At 52.1% G+C, this 15,936-nt stretch overlaps 2 protein-coding genes across 2 annotated transcripts; one reads left to right on the forward strand and one right to left on the reverse strand.

Annotated features, from left to right (window-relative positions):
• Nucleotides 1-611: 611 nt before the first annotated feature.
• On the forward strand, nt 612-3,067 carry J4E79_000893 (uncharacterized protein; the record flags this gene model as incomplete). Its single annotated transcript, XM_049349804.1, has 4 exons — nt 612-756; nt 804-1,168; nt 1,215-2,990; nt 3,035-3,067. 4 exons carry the CDS (start codon nt 612-614, stop codon nt 3,065-3,067), a joined length of 2,319 nt encoding a protein of 772 aa, XP_049216591.1.
• Nucleotides 3,068-9,551: 6,484 nt separating this feature from the next.
• On the reverse strand, nt 9,552-11,867 carry J4E79_000894 (uncharacterized protein; the record flags this gene model as incomplete). The annotated part of the gene is made up of 4 exons (XM_049349805.1): nt 9,552-10,253; nt 10,504-10,957; nt 11,010-11,759; nt 11,818-11,867. The coding sequence occupies 4 exons, from the start codon at nt 11,865-11,867 to the stop codon at nt 9,552-9,554; spliced, it is 1,956 nt and encodes a 651-aa protein (XP_049216592.1).
• Between the last annotated feature and the right edge of the window lie 4,069 nt (nt 11,868-15,936).

The raw sequence follows: 15,936 nt of genomic DNA on the forward strand, positions 1-15,936 counted from the left end.
GCGCCCAAGAGCAGCGTGCCGAGCTAATCAATCGGCCTCGGAAACCAGAAATTCGAGTCGTCTCAGAATCTGGGCGGCTGGGTGCAGGGGTGCGGCGGGCTGTGGTTGGCCGGCCCCAGCCACTCACCGCCCTTCAACCTATCGATTACGTTGCCAGGCCATTCCACCCATAAACATGCGGCTGGTGGAGCCCTCGACGAGCTAATTGAGCTGGCTACCGATTCCATCCTTTCGTGACATCTGCAGCTGCAGCACCCAAGAGAAGACTTTCGCTCCCTGCAGTCAGAGAAACCGCTTCTTCCCATCGACGTCCATTGCACGGCGCCAGGAGCTGACGTTCCCCCACCACCGCGAGCTGTCCAACCGGACACGCTCTACACGAATACACGACTACCACCTCGTTCCGGCCTACTTTCGCTATTCTTACGCCTGTCACGACGTTACGACTCTCTGTTTCCACGTATTGTTGCTTGCCTGCGTTGTTAGCGAGATTCCGGTTTTCTGTCGTTACCTCGTCCGTCAGCCTGGTGTGTTTAACGACTTACGCACCTACTTTACGACTGTTCTGAAGGAATTGGCCATTGAGCGCGAAACCGAACATTATTGCGATAATGTCGAACCAACTCTCGGACCCCGGGTCGAGCGTCTACGACTCGGCCACGATGCATGTGGGAGATGGCACATGGGACTCGCAGCGCAACACTTTTCTGCTGCCCAACTTGCAAGCCCCGAACTTTGAGACGATGCGATTGAATGGTAAGAATCTTCGTTGTTAAAAAAGACTACAGAGACTGACTACTCAGGCATGGGCAATCGCTTCCGCAGCATGGCCAGCTACAAGGCTCTCATCATAGCCCACGGTGTATTAGCAGTCATTGCTTTCCTATTCGTAATACCGGCAGCTATCTTTATGGCTCGCTTCTACCATCGCAACCCACGAACCGCCTTGCGAGTCCACATCTGGTTGCAGGTAGCAGCAGTCCTACTCTCGACTGCTGCCATCGTCTGCAGCTTCCAAGCTGTTGGCCTCGAGAGGTCTCTGACCAACCCTCACCACGGCATCGGCGTTGCGCTGTACACTCTTGTTATGGTCCAATTCCTTGGTGGCGCTCTCATTCATAAATTAGAAAAGGGCAAGGAGCGATTCAAGATCCCTCTTAAGCTTATGGTGAGTGAACAACATGCGCAAGTATAGCGAAGACTGACATTTATAGGTTCATCAATGGCTAGGCCGCACTATCGCACTGCTTGGACTTGCTCAGATCCCACTTGGCCTGACACTATACGGATCACCACTGGCCTTGTTCATCCTTTTCGCAGTATGGACTTTCATCCTAGTCATCCTCTACTTCGTCCTTTCCTACAGGACCCAGCCCGAGATGGACTTTGATGACCGTAGCACCTACATCACCGACCGCTCATACAGTACCAGGATAAGTCGACGCACGAGCAGAGGCCCTGGCGCTGGAAAGCTTGCAGCTGCGGGAGCAGCCGGTGCAGGATTAGCTGCGCTGGGGTCAAGAAGATCTCGAAGCCGCACCCGCAGCAGGCACGGTGGCACAGTTCTGAGTTCCCGACCCGACTCTCGGTCCCGCCGTGATTCCCGCTCTCGTGTCGCCGACTCTGAGTTCACTGAATCGTACTTGAGCGATGAGAAATACCGTGCCGATGGCAACAAAGGTTCCACATGGAAGGACAAGCTCCTAGGAGTTGGCGCTGCAGCTGGTGGTATTTTCGCCGTCAAGAAACTATTCAATCGCAAACCAAAACATCCTCCAACCGAGACAGGGAGCGACTTCAGTTATAGCCGCCCATTGGGACCATCCGAAGTCACTCAGACAGATATCTCCAGGCTCGAGGAAGGAAGGGCACCCGAATCTCCAGCAAACCGTCGAAACGACTGGCGTCGAGACAACCCACAAGCATCGGCTTTGTCTGGAAGTGCTATGCGACCTGGTCACCGCACAAATGGAAGTGTTACCTCCATCGACTCTTTCGATAGCCGGACAAGCCTCAGTGAAGAAACTGAGATGAGGCCTAGGGATCGGCAGTATGGACTAAAGGAGGGTGTCGCTACGATGGGAGTCGTCGGTTTTCTGAAGCATTCTCTCAGCAAACGCAGCAAGAAGAAGGAAGACGACCGCGTGGAAGAGATGAGACAACAAGATCTGGAAGAGGAACGGGTCGCCCGCATGAACAGCCAACGCCGCAAGAAGTACACGGGTGATGGAGCACCTCCAAGGAGAGGCCATAGACCGCCGTCCACCATTCTGTCTGAGAGCGATATGACCGGTATCACGCCCTCAGTAGCGCAGCGCCCATCTCGCCCCATGGATTCTACCGTCACGCCCAACCCCAGTCGTCCCCCTCGCGCCGGTGTCTACAGTGTCCTGTCAGATTCCGGTTCCGAAGCCTATGACTCACCGGGAGGCCGTCACCACAGCCGACGCCGCACGGGAGACGCTCCAATAATACCCGCCGGTGCGGCAGCGGCAGCCACAGTCACTTCTGCCGGCTCACCCACCAAACGGGAACGCCGCGGCAGCAGAGACGACGTGGCCTCCCCTCCCGTATCCGTCAAAGTCAAGATGCACAACGACGGCCGCCACGTAACCCTCCGCCGCCTCAACGAAGAAGAAGCCGCCGCCGAACGCGAAGCCCGCCGCCGCGAACGCCAACGCAAAAACCGCGCCGGCAGCGTAAGTTCCATGAGCGGCGTCGGCGGCGACCGCTGGCGCAGAACCGAAGCCATGGAAGCTGCTCAAGCCGCGGAAATGGCTCAACAGTCTGGTGGTGGTGCTCCTCCTCCTCCTATGCCCATGCCTAGTTCGAGCACCTTGCGCATGCCTGAAGCTAGTATTCCCCCGCCTCCGCCGGGCCCTCCTCCCATGTTCGGTAATGGCCAGCAACAGCATCTAGCGCCTGATCAGGCTGGCTTCCCTCCTCCGCCTCCTATTCCGGCTGCCGCGGATACGGTGCTGAGTAGTCCGGTGTATGGGACTGAGACGGATCTTAGTAATTATGATTCTAATAGGAGGAGAAGGAGGGCGGAAAGGGCGCAGGCTAAGCAGGCGAGGTTGGGGGGGAGTCGCGTTGAGTTTTCGTGATTGTGATTGACTCCGCGTAGGTGAAGGTGGTGAGGTGGTGAGGTAGAAAAGGGGAAAAAAGGTTGAAGAAATGCATGGTTGCTGATAGCGAGTTTGGTTGGCATTTCTCTGGCGTTTGTGGGTTGTCGTTGAAGTCTGTATGCTGTTTTGGTTGACATCGATCTGGCCTTCTGGCAGATTTCCAGCGTCATGCCACGTTTACGTTGCGAAGATGGAATCGAAATGGATGATGAGAAGAGTAAATAGAATGAGCATAGTTGTGTGGCTTTTGTATAAATGGATAGATACGCGCTTCGGCGTTGTGTAAGCTTCAATCTTTGTGGTTATTGTCGTCAGGGTGAGGTCAAGACGTTTAATGTGATGTTGTGGTTTGGTGAGTTGGCAGTTGTTGTGGTATGGTATGGTGTCGTGGAGGGAGTCTTGATATGAAGGTCATGATGTAGGTGTTATCACCAAATAATCTCTTTCTGGGGTTGTGGTGTCGATAAGTAAGCTAAGGTTAGCTATAAGAAGTCGTTGATGTTTTTCTTTTACGTCTCACAATAGTACAGTAGATGAAGAGGCGCCTTACAGCGACAAGATAATGTCTAATAAATCTATGGGCAACTTATCTCGTCTTTTACACTGGACCGGCTTCTTCCAAACTTATCGAGTCTGTCGTTTTTTGCAACAGAATGGGTGCAGCTCCTCGCTGCTGGGCTGAACTACACTGACTGGTTATCCATCAACAACGATAGAGTGCGCCTTTGACCCAGACTTGGGGATTGATATTGTAGATAGTGCGTCAATTAGGCGTACGTATGTGGATGTGTATATAAGTGTGGATAAGTAGTGGAATGAAAATGTTAAGAGCAATTGCAAAAGGCTCAAGACCTTTTCCTTCTTTTGGAACCGTGGATCTCCCTTTCGAGGAAATTCTCTACTTAAAATATAGGTCTTAAGCACTACGAGCAGCAGACTATACGACTTGTAGAAGCCCTGAGAACACGAATAGTTTTTTTTTTTTTTTTGGCAAACACACTAGATAGTATGATGTCAAAAGAACATAGAGACCGTGGCGTGAAGGAGTATATTGGAAGCTCTCTTGTAGTCTCAATCCGTATACATATAGCTAAGAGCGACAACAAGATACTGCAAACCGTCGTGCAGATATCTTCTGCATGTACATCTCTACCAATCCATTCACCAAACACTGCCGCACTTGCTTTCCTCAAGCCCCAACATTCCCAGCTTACGGGCGCTCCGCGGCAAAGTCCCAACTCCCACGCTGAGCTCATCGAAGACCAGCCATGTATGCAAAAACGCACGCGACAGTACAAATCGGCAACACACATGTACCTTCGCTTGCTAAGCGACGCCGCGGAGCACATCTGCAAGTCATCACCACAGCCCTACTCAATCTCCGTACGGCGTCCCGTCTATACTCGCTCGACAAGCCACGCTGCGTGTGAAAGCCTCTACAAGGAATCACCCCCCTGTCCCGAGTCCGCCCGTGTCTATGCCCTATCTATGCGCCATGCGCTCGCTCTTGGCCCGCATGCTCACCAGCGACGTGGTCAAGCAGGCAAAAAAAAAGAAGAAAAAACGCCTCATTGAGCAGTTCGTGCCCGCGAGGCGTTATACCCAGTGTCTAAAAGTTATTCCCGGCGGCTCAGCTAGCGGAAGCCCCCTGCATTCATGTAAAATTGACGTAGAATCTTCAACGGAAAGGGAAAAAAGGATGTGGTGACTGCAGGTCCTAGTGCATCGGACAAGGGCGAATGTGGTAAGTGGAGATGGACGGGAAGGGGGGATGTGTACTCCGTGGCTTTGCCGAAGATGCCGCAGATGCCGAAGGAGATGTCGTCGTGGTTATTGCTATATATCCTCGCGTGGTAAGCGACGCGCAACATATCTGCAAGTCATCACTACGCATCTACGGAGAAATGCTACACCCGATGGCGTTGATCTTCGTGATGTACTTTGGTCATCATATGTCCAATCCATCAAGCTCTCCGCGGGGCGCGGTTAGAGCGGGTTCCTTGCTTCAATTTTTATAGAGAGAAAGAACGATGCGGGATTGTCTGATGATCAGAAAGGGAAGTCGGAACGCAGCCTTCGCCAGTCCTGGTAAAACGGGTAAAAGCGACTTTGGCAAGTGGAGATGGGTGGAAAGCTGTCCATCTAAAGTGAGTTTACCGAAGTCGCTCAGAAGGCTGAAGAGTTAGTTGCTGAGTAAGACGTATGTGGCTATGTTCTTGTTTGGTGTGAGATGAGGCTGAACGGAGTTGGCGAGGTACTGGAGGACAGCGGGGCATCGAAGGTACTTCGTTTTCATGTCTCTTGCCACCCTCATCCTCTTTGAACCTTGCATCAACCGTACTTGCATAACGCTAGATTCTGCCACGTTCAAGCTTCGTCCCGTATGCAGCTACGCAGATGTAGTCTCCGCGGACGTGTGTAAGCGGGGAGACGGCATCGAGCCCGAGGATATGTAATGGTGATGCAGGGCCGGGTAAGGAAATAAACATCTGGTGTAGGTGGTGGTCCGGGGTGGTTAAAGTGAGATATTGAGATGCATGGAATAGGCGAGACCGCTATGACGACAGCGACTTGCATAAGAGAGCTGTTGGCAGCTTGGCTTTCGAACTTGAACGGTAAAGTGATTTAATCGGTATGTAAATGCGACGCCTCTCGTGGGTTTGCTTTGATTGGCTTCGGAATTTGATAGCGAATTCATAGTCGGACTTGAAGCTGGAAAATTGGAATCTAGAATGTGTCGTCGTTCTGCGAATTTTCTGGAATGGTTGTAAACTTGCGACAATTCGGACTCAACGGATTATTGCTCTATCCTATGTGAGTCTTGAAAAAAAAATTACTATACCAGAGAGCAAATGCTACCATATATGCATGAACTCGATGGGCGATCTTGCCGCTGGCTCAATAACTGTCCTGGGCTCGTATGCTACCATTGTCAAAGGAATACCCAACGGGAATAGGGTCGCCAAAAACAATTCCGATAGTATCCATACACGGCAGTGTATTCCCGAGAGTATGTGTAGGAGTGAAGTCGCGTTTGCCTCTGGATATGCAGCGTCCACGGGTAGATTACATGACCCGGTAATCAGCCACATCACTCGGATGGTGACTCGCAGCCACCAACGCAGAAGTGATAATCCAGATGCAGGAATAATTCTTATTCGGAGTACACCGATCAGAACAACATAACGTTTCCGCACCTCCATCGCTTGGACAAGATTCGGCTCAGCGCATAACACGCAGGAAGGTGAAGGATCCAGAGGCTTTACTGGCGTGTATCGATAGGACCCTGAACGGGAGAAGGCGATCCGCGCATCCGGATCCTAGGGAACGGAGCTGCGCTTGTGGCACACCGATTGCAGTAGATCACCGCTCGCATTCGAGCGCAAAGAACGATTACGATGTATCTCTGCTTTTTTTTTACATACATAGGCGAGGCGATTGGACGGCAAGGTTAGTTTGTGGCTGCAATTATTGGCCTCGGCATACGATTCCCTTTCCCAACTGCAGCCTTTGCGATCGCGCGTCGCGATGTGTATCCCCAGCCGCGGCTTTTGAAGTACGCGAGGATCGAGTTGGCCATGCCGGATATGATTGGGCCAGGCGTTCTTCGACAACGCAAGGCTCAAAAGCAAAAGGCGTCGTCACGATTGATACCGCGAACCGTCAAAGACTAGGATCACGAGTCCTTTTTCAAGTGCAACGCTGGACGTTTGCAGCCTTGCGCAGCGACGGCGCGCGCGTCCGGTGTAACGGTGCATGCACATGCCAGCCACACGACGTCCCGAAATTCAAGCCGTGCTGAGGTATGCCGCTGCAAGACGCACAATGGCGTGCAGGAAAAGCAACTCGTAGTGTGGTTGCAAGGACATACTGCGGTTTTTTCTGCCCACTGCCCGGGCAGTTCCGCTGATTCAGCGGTGCAAGGAAGACTCCGCGCCAATGGGAGTGAAGTGAAGCAATTAGACTCCGTCCCGATGTCGCTATGGATCAGATGATATCTGGGTAGATTGCGAAATGAGTATCCGTTCCGTTGTCGCTGCGCAGCAGAAATGTCGCATCGCATCTTGCCGCTGCATGCCGTGCGTTCCATTCCATATCTGTACAATATTGAACAATAATAATTTGTGCAGCTAACCAGGGAGCGAATGGGAGCATCCGGGGATGCACAACTACCACCGTCTGGGTGTTCATGTGCCGCACAAGCCAGCCGAGTACGAGTCAGCGGCCTCTTTACCCGCCAATCAGAGTCTGCATGCATCTTAGTCAGCTGGACCAACCACATGCGAAGTAGCGCGATAGTTGATGCGACGACCTGCAAGTCCGCTGAACGATTGCCATGCTCACATGACTAACCCGTAAGCCGAGACCCTTTGCATCTCCAAGCGCCCAGGGAGGGGAAGTGTGCCCCATTTCGAAGAGCCCGGCGATCGGTTCCTGATCACTCGGCGTGGTCATCACTGGGATGGCAGCGGAGTGCGAAACGTAGCGCTGTGGAATTCGGTCCGACCGGAAAGAAAGCATGGACGAAGGAATGCAAGAAGGGTGGAAGATACCGGTGCATGGGAGGAGCATGGAGTGAGTTGGTATAGTCGCCACTTTGCTACAACAGGAGTAGGGGATTAGAGTTTTTTGCAAACGATGGACCCCCATGGTCGAGCGTCACGACGTCGTAGGACCACGTTGGGCAATTGGGCCAGCTGTAATTGCAGCAAATCTCAACAATGCTAATGCTCAAACCGCCAGTCTCAGACCCAGTGCGTGCGCTGTACCAAACTATGCCCCAAACCTCGCAATACTAACGTGTCGTACGCGACAGCAACGTACGACTAATCGCGCAATCCCTCTGTCTGTGTCGCCCAGGGCGGGCAAAGGCCACCGGATGATAACAGAACTCTAAGACGGCGATTGCATTCGTAGACGGCGATGCATTTCTCACCATGAGACTAAGCCGTACCCTTCCCATGGGTTCACGGTCCATCTGATCACGTTGCGCCAAGCCTTTCCGTCGCCGTTGGAGGAGACATGGCCTTTGTTACCAAGACAGGAACGCGCAATCGACTTTCTTCTCGAAAAGACCAAGCCTTTTTCTTCCTTCCCACGAGGCTGACCCGTCCCTGATCCCCAGGGTCCCATCCAACGCCTCCAGCGCCAGAACCGCGACATGGTCCACCCCCGTCCCCGGCCGGCTGTCACTCAGCCAGCACTCGGAGGAAACTTTTGCGAAAAGTGCCTAAGCAAACGCTCCGACGTTAGACGGGCCGACCCCAGAGATAAAGCTTGAGACACTCTCAACGCGAATCGTGTGATTGGTGCCCAGATGGTAAAATGAAAGCCCTGTTGCAGCCCAATGGACATGAGTCGCTACCTTGTTGCATATGGCAAAGTCGCGTGGGATATGGCATGTGGCATGACGACGTGTTTCGCGAGGTTTTAACGTATTCGACTTGTCTTGTGTAGCTAAGGCTGCCCAAGTTGCTTCACCACACCTATCATGTTTCGCTATTTTGGAATTGTTTTATGCATAAGCGATTGACTTTACTACAAGCAAGTTGAACGCGTGTACATGATGCTAGGCTGACTAGGGCTCACTTCACCCTATTCTTCCTTGTGAACCATTTATCCGGGTTCGCATACCTTGCTCCTTGAGCTTCATGATCTTCATCCTGCACGCGTCGGTAGATTCCGAACTCGTGTTGTAATAACGACAGGCCGGGATTGCCATACCCTTCCCTGGTTGCGGGTCCCGTCGAAGCTACACAGCCGCAATAGTGTGCCACCTTGTCATGTCAAAACCGGCTTTCCCAGACCTAACCGCCTCGTTCCGCAGTCAATCATTGTCCACCTCCAAGGATTCCGAGTGCCAGTGCTCGTCTCTTGGCTACGCTTTCGTAATCCTCGCGATCGAGAAGGGCGTCCGGGCCATGGCTGCGGTAATCCAGCACATGGATAGCCCTTGACACTTCATCTTGAAGAGGCAAGCCGGTGCTTCGATTAACCCATGGCACACATGTCAAATCGCTTAAAATATCCACGGTGGTCTTAGTCCTGCATGCAAGCTCATCCTCCCGCACGTGTGCTTCTGACACCATGAGCTCCTTCCCGTCGGAAGAACTACCGGAGGATTGACATTCGTAGCTCATTAGATCGCTAATGACCGGGAATCGCGGTATTCGTGTGCTGAGCCCTGGCAACATGACGCTTTTGGATCTTGTGACATGGCGGTTCAACGTCGTCCGTGTTCCACGTGCTCCTTTTCGAAGCTTTGATCACTCGAAGATTGTAGGGCGGTTGCCGTTGTAAAAGCTGAACGTTACTTGAATGGTCAAAAGCTATACCATGCTACCGAATCTAAAATTGGCCCATTGTCGGGACCAGAAACTCCACCGCGCCGTTGTTGATATTCCTACTCTTCAAAGAAAAAAACTATTGCTTGTACATCATAGGGTCGACAGGGTAACTCTGAATAGAAAACCGTGGGTCGTATGCTGTGGCATTAACGCCCATGTGATGACTCTGCATGTGGCCGTGCGAAGTGGGTAATTGCATGGTCGGATGACCTACGAGTTGCGACCCCCGTTGTGCCATTGGAGTCTCGTAGGGGCCCGGTGTCGTGGAAGTGCTCCTAGGAGCTGAGCTAGAAGAGTGGGAATGCGCTGCGCTGTGGGAGGAGTCGTACAGGGACATGTCGCCTACGTGCGTAGTAGGTACATTGACCATGGAATGCTGGGTCGTATTGAAAGGGAGTTGGGCTCCAGTCTGCGCGGCCAGTCGACGAATCAGATCGTTGTTAGGATACGAGGGCGACGTTGCGTTCGGGTTTGCCGAGTAGTCGTCGGCGACATTGGAGGGAAGTGTCCCCGAGCCAGTAGAATTTAAGCCGAGCGTCGAAGCGGGAACCGTCTGGGGGAGGTTCAGAGACCGGGGAAGCGGAAGGTTCGGGAGGACTTCAGAGAGCTTGGTGAGCAATAGAGGGAGGTATCGAGTCTGTCCTCCACGGAGAGTCGAAATGAGGGTGAGGAATCGCGATACATAGTCGCGAGGGCCCAAAGCGAATGCGTCAGGCGAAAACGAGGTGCATGCAACGACATCTGCTAGACAACACGCAATGTCGAATAGCTTCTCGATCTGCAGAGCTGTTAGCTAACGTTTGGCGTGACAGATAGGGTAAAACGTGGCAGGGGTATAGGTGGAAGGGACAGTGCTGCCAGTTTGGCTAGTCAGGGCATGGACGTCAGAGATAGACGTTGCCTAGTGCGGCACTAGCGCGATCGAATACAACAGGGATTGTTGCAGCTGGAGATGGAGGGGCTCTAGCGGTGACAATCTCCAAAAATTGGGGGATGATGATGCGGAAAATTAACGGGAAAATACTCACCAGTCCGACGCCGTGCATCTCCATGGCTTGTTGCGAGAATTGATGCGAGATTGTGAGAAGGTCCCTTGCGATTTCGATTGGGTATTTGAATGTGAGGGGGATGTCGTTGGAGACGCTGCTCACAAGACCCTGGCAGACACTTAGCTGCCATGTCTGCGATCGCAGCCATTGTTGAGTTATGCGAATCTGGACTTCCTGGACCTCTGTGCACTCGAAGTATGCTGGTACCGCCTCGGAGAGCTGGGTTTGAATTTGCGTAATCCATGCAGCGCTTGCATGTGTGTTGTGCACTCGGTTCCAGAGGTTGATGTATGTGTCGTCGATAATCTTGAACATGTTGATCATAAGTTCCAGGCCAACGGCAATGGGCCGATCGGAGGGGACCTCGTCCAGCGAAGGAGGGTGGATGGTGGGGTATAATGTGATTGGGCGGTGTTTGTGTAGGGCATAAGTCCTGCGGGCAATTAGCAAAGGGTCTAGCAAGGCGCGTAGGTGTGAAGTCGTACCTCTCAGCGATAAAGAGGAGCCAGTATAAGACGCGCTTGCGCGATATATCCAGAGGGTCGTGTTTGTAAGTCTCCTCGTCGTGCATGCCTAGCAGTTGCGCTTGTGTGGTGGCTTCCCGGAGGTATGCCCATGCTGTGTTCTCGCGCGCAAGTCCAAAGTAGCAACCAGAGTAGAACCACGATGTGAGCACGCTCATCTGGGAGGGGTTCTCGCGGTGGTCGTAGCCTTGTCGCACACGGACAGACTCTTCCAGCAGGACATGGCCGATGCCGACGTTTGACATGTGGGCCATCTCTGGTCGTGGTAGGACGTTGACGGGTGGTTTGTGGTTGGCCTGGATCATGACGTATGCGCATAGTGCGACTACCATGCAATACGCCTCGGTGGAGCGGTCCATACCAACGGCGGCTTCTTGCGCTCTTTGGCGGTGCAGGACGGGTTCTGAGGGGTAGACATGGGCGAAGAAGTATTCTATGCAACTCTCAACGAGAGCGGGGGGCATGAGGCCCGGCGTGCGAGCGAATGTCGAGGATAGTGAACGGCCATCGAAGCCAAGGTCAGTTGGGAATCCGGCAGCAAGTTGGGCATTGCGTTGTGTTTCGCGAAGTTCGGACAGGACTTTGGCACGACTGCCTTTAGGTCCTTTCTTCTGTGGGATGGCATTGTATGTGCATGCAAGGCCAGCAGAGACGCAGTTTTTGCAAGGGGCCGTGCCTTCGCCAATGCACTTTACTTTTCTTCGGTGACAGCTAGAAGTTGATGATGTTAGTGGTGTGGCATGTGAAATGTGTACCGACGGCGACGTACCTATCGCAAGCCCGCTTGACCGGAGCAGTGGTGGTAGGAGTGGAAGCCATGTTGGAGGACAAGCTAGTGTGGGAACGTCTCGTCATCTACTTGATGAGGAATGCAGTCGCCGAGCGGATCCGCTGGTTCCTATTAGTACAACAGACATGTTGCGCCTACACTCGGGGAGATATCATCGAAGGTTCCTTGTGTCATTGTGCTTGAATGAATGCTCATTCGCACCTAGGTAACCTGGACGATTGAAAAGCCCAAGCGTCCAAAGTGCATATTAGACTCAACTAGTTAGCATCACTGCGCGAGGTGACATGGGGGTGATGGTTTGCGAGTCCAATGATCCAGCATGGAGAAGCGGCCTGCGTCCCTGGTTCCACGGCTGGGGAAAGAGTCTGCAGGGCAGCGCGTCGGACGCCGGTCAAACGCCTACCACACGGTCGCAAGCCATGGGGCTTAGGCGGTCTGGTGGGCTGGACCTTGCTTGGAGAAACATCCTAGCCTGACCGCTGGGCATCCTGCAGCGTTGGCACGGGCGGTTCTTGCAAAGCGACGGGAGCTTCGTTAGTGCCTTACTAGGGTGACTGTAACTAGCCGAGATTCCCCCGTTGGGCTGTTATGGGCAGGTATTCCGTAATGGATGTCCCGGGGTTTTTGCGATATATTTTCCAAGTGCTGATGCGGCTCTGGTATGATAAAGGGAACTGTGCACGCAAAATCTGGCATGGGCAAGGACGAGGGGTTCCGTCCGTGAGGCTGAATGGTCTCCATGACGGGATGTCAGGCCTCTGAACACTGCTCCAACTGGCGACAAGGCCTCAACTCCGGACTGACCGCTTCCCGAACATCAAAACTGGTACTGACTGGCCATGTCCCACGGGATGGTCATGAAACGGAGCAATGGCGCCGACAGTTGCTCCATACTCGAGAGATTTCATGTACACCTAATTGGCGGTATGGGCCGGTGTTTGCCGCGCAGTCGTCGTCATGCCACCCAACAGGTACGACAGAGGTCATGCATCTGGTCGGGAGGTAAGGTAGACTGTAGCCATAATCCGAATCCGTATTCGATGGGTAGTTTCAGCGAGGCGCAGCTGGCGATGCGTTGGTAAGGTTCGCGGAAATACCCCTGGTAAGCGTAGCGAGTGAGGGCTGCATGGGATGCCGCATTCGCCACGAGGCGTCGTCGACCATTGTGCTTCTCCGCACGAGATAGCAAACTCAGAGTTTCTGTACTGGGGACAGTAGCGACTCCCTCATGGCTTATATCCTCTTTCCTAAAGGGCCTTTTGCGGTCTCCACCGTCGGATCGAGACAGTCAAGGTTCCGAGATGCTGCCGGCAGCGATCAAAATTGGTTCAACGGCGTCGAGACCGCGAATGAGACACGCTGGACCCGCCTCCAGAAGTAGGTTTGCCACCAGTCGTATCACAGGTACGCCACACGTCATGGCTCGGAAGGCAGCAAGATTGCCCACTGGAAGAAACTCAAAAGTTCGTGAGATGCAGTCAGTCTTGGTAATGGGTGAATAAGCGATGGTGTTGAGGCTTGTTGTAGATCCGGGGCGTTGGCAATGCTATGTATGTACCTTCCCATGTCTATGCTCCGCTAGCGGCTGCGCCATTGGTAAGATTCGTGATGCTTGGCATGAGCTCCGCGGAGGACTGAAGCCAACGTCACTCGTTAGCATGAACATGGCGTTTTGGTGTCTCGAACATGCGATATGGCTTCATTGAGCTGGATGTTGGGTCAAAAAGAAGCGGTTTCCTGCGATGACATCATGCAGCTTCATGCATGGTGTGGATAGAACTCTATCCCCCGATACAGAAGGCACAACTGCCCGTCCGATTTGTCGAAACAATGTAAGGCCATCCGTCTATGCTGATTGAGTCATGGATCGTGAAAAGGCAGATCAAAAACTAGATACGGCAATACCTCCGGCACATCATTGTGAGGTTCGTACGAGGTACAACGCGGGAAGAGTCAGTGCCCTGAGCTCAGGCTGCACATCTCAGGTAAGACTCAGCGTACATCGTCAGACGGATTGTTTGTACATGGAATGATCATCGTGGCCTTTGCATATCTTGTTTGAACGTCGAGTGTTACCGACTATTCGACGACTGTCTCGCCAGTCAGGTACGCACAGTCCCTTGGTATGAAGTCCATCTACCAACTTGCTTTGCTAATACCGAGTCTTCTTTTAGTGCTATGAATCGAGAAAAGCACCATGATATCCCCGAGACGCCCTGTTGCGCGATGAAGAGATTTGTTGACAAGTGATATGACTAGGACAGCACATCGCAGTACCGTGGATGCAAACGGAGGCGTACCAGCTCAGACTCTGTAGGCAAATCAGCGCCATTCCAAGGTTACATATCCAACCACCCAATGTACCGCTTAGAACCGCTACAATCGAGTTATCCCGAGCCAAGTGCGATCGCAAGACGACTGGGAGAGCATGCTCACAGTTACCGATAGAGCTTTGAGACTACCAAGGTACCTATGCAGCAATCACGCCACCACATCATGAGTCTATTCGCTAAGGGAATAACAGTCGTCTCACCACCAGTAACTAGAACGTGGTAAGTATCCTACGTAGAAATGCTGACTTGTATTTCTATTCGCGCGGTGGACGCATCACTCGGAGTCCGCGGTGGCCGAGCGGAAGCGTACCGTCTTCTCCAACTTTCTCCCAAACACCCAAAGTACCTTTCACCACAATCACGGCATTCACTCCCGAAATCTGAAACAAGTAAGCGAGGTATCAACCTAATCTTTCTGACATCTCGCCTAGATCCGTCTACCCGTACAAGCTTTTGTTCGAAAGTAAATATGGAATGAAGATTGAGATCGTCAATTCTCAAACACTACTCATCCTTTCAAAGACGACCCATTCTCACGAGTCGATACGGCCAATTGATGTTGAATAGACTGGCACTACCTTCGCATCCTATCTGATCGATTGCTGTCACGAATGTGCCAGTGCTAAGATGTATCATGGTTCTCAGTAGAGTTCCTTCTTAACGACTAGAGTATACAACGATGATGTGCTGCTGCTGGTGTCTAAAGAAAGAATGTGAGGATGGAATTGCGCATCTACGCTCGCAGTTCCTGTCTTCGTTACGCTCCCTTCTCAGTGACTGGCTGAGAATCACAGCAAAGCTATCGCGATCACACTGTATACCAAAGAACCATCTCAATGACCAGACCAAACTAGGACTACGCCCTAATAGCGAAGACAAGACGGAGGAGAAGCCACAAAGTAGCATAGACAGCAAAGTCGTAGTGCTTAATCAGAAGTAAAGCAAGGGCGTAAGTCGCGAGACTCAGCCCTCGTGTCTTAGGAAGAGACTAACAATGCACAAGGACATGAAGTAATTCAAGGAGAACTTACCACGTCTCAGAGCGAGTCGCGCGTAACTCTTGTTATTATCCCCCGTCCGCAGCATGTAGAGCAATCCAAAGAAGCGAAGCGTAGCTGCTTTAGGACAGGGTAGCCTAATAGAATGCTGCAAGAAGGCATGGAGAGACAATTGAGCAAATAGACGCGCGAACATCTTCTTAGCAATATCTGTGTAGCGCTTTTCGTCAATTTAATAGTGTCTTAGCAAGATTATAAAGCGAGAACGTGTCTTAATTTATTGTTAACTACAATTAAGTATCTTCGCATGTAGCAAAGAATGTATAGAGATACCTAGATTTAAGCAACAGAATGCGCGTTGCTCTCTTGTAGAAACTACGTAGCGTCTAGATAGATGCTGTGGCGAAGTAAATGCAATATCCTATAGGTTCGCAGGAGAAAGAGGATAAGCAAAAGTGCTAACAACTATAGTACAGCAGGCCGGAGCTCTAATATTGCAGTATACACCCTCTGTCTCTCTATCTGTTTATTAAAATCGCAGATAAGACCTCATACAAATCAAGCAAAACCGCAAGACTTTCTACTCTTTCTACTTCTTTCCTCCTAATGTGTCCTTCCTTCTACCATGCAGTATTATCCTCTACTAACCTAACACCGTAGTTACATCTCTCTCTTCTTTCTACTCTCTCTTCTTTCTACTCTCTCTTCTTTCTACTCTCTCTTCTTTCTACTCTCTCTTCTTTCTACTCTCTCTTCTTTCTACTCTC

The sequence above is a fragment of the Alternaria viburni genome, assembly GCF_023758015.1.
Source record: "Alternaria viburni strain BMP 2772 chromosome Unknown scaffold_1, whole genome shotgun sequence".
In the NCBI taxonomy this organism is placed as follows: domain Eukaryota; kingdom Fungi; phylum Ascomycota; class Dothideomycetes; order Pleosporales; family Pleosporaceae; genus Alternaria; species Alternaria viburni.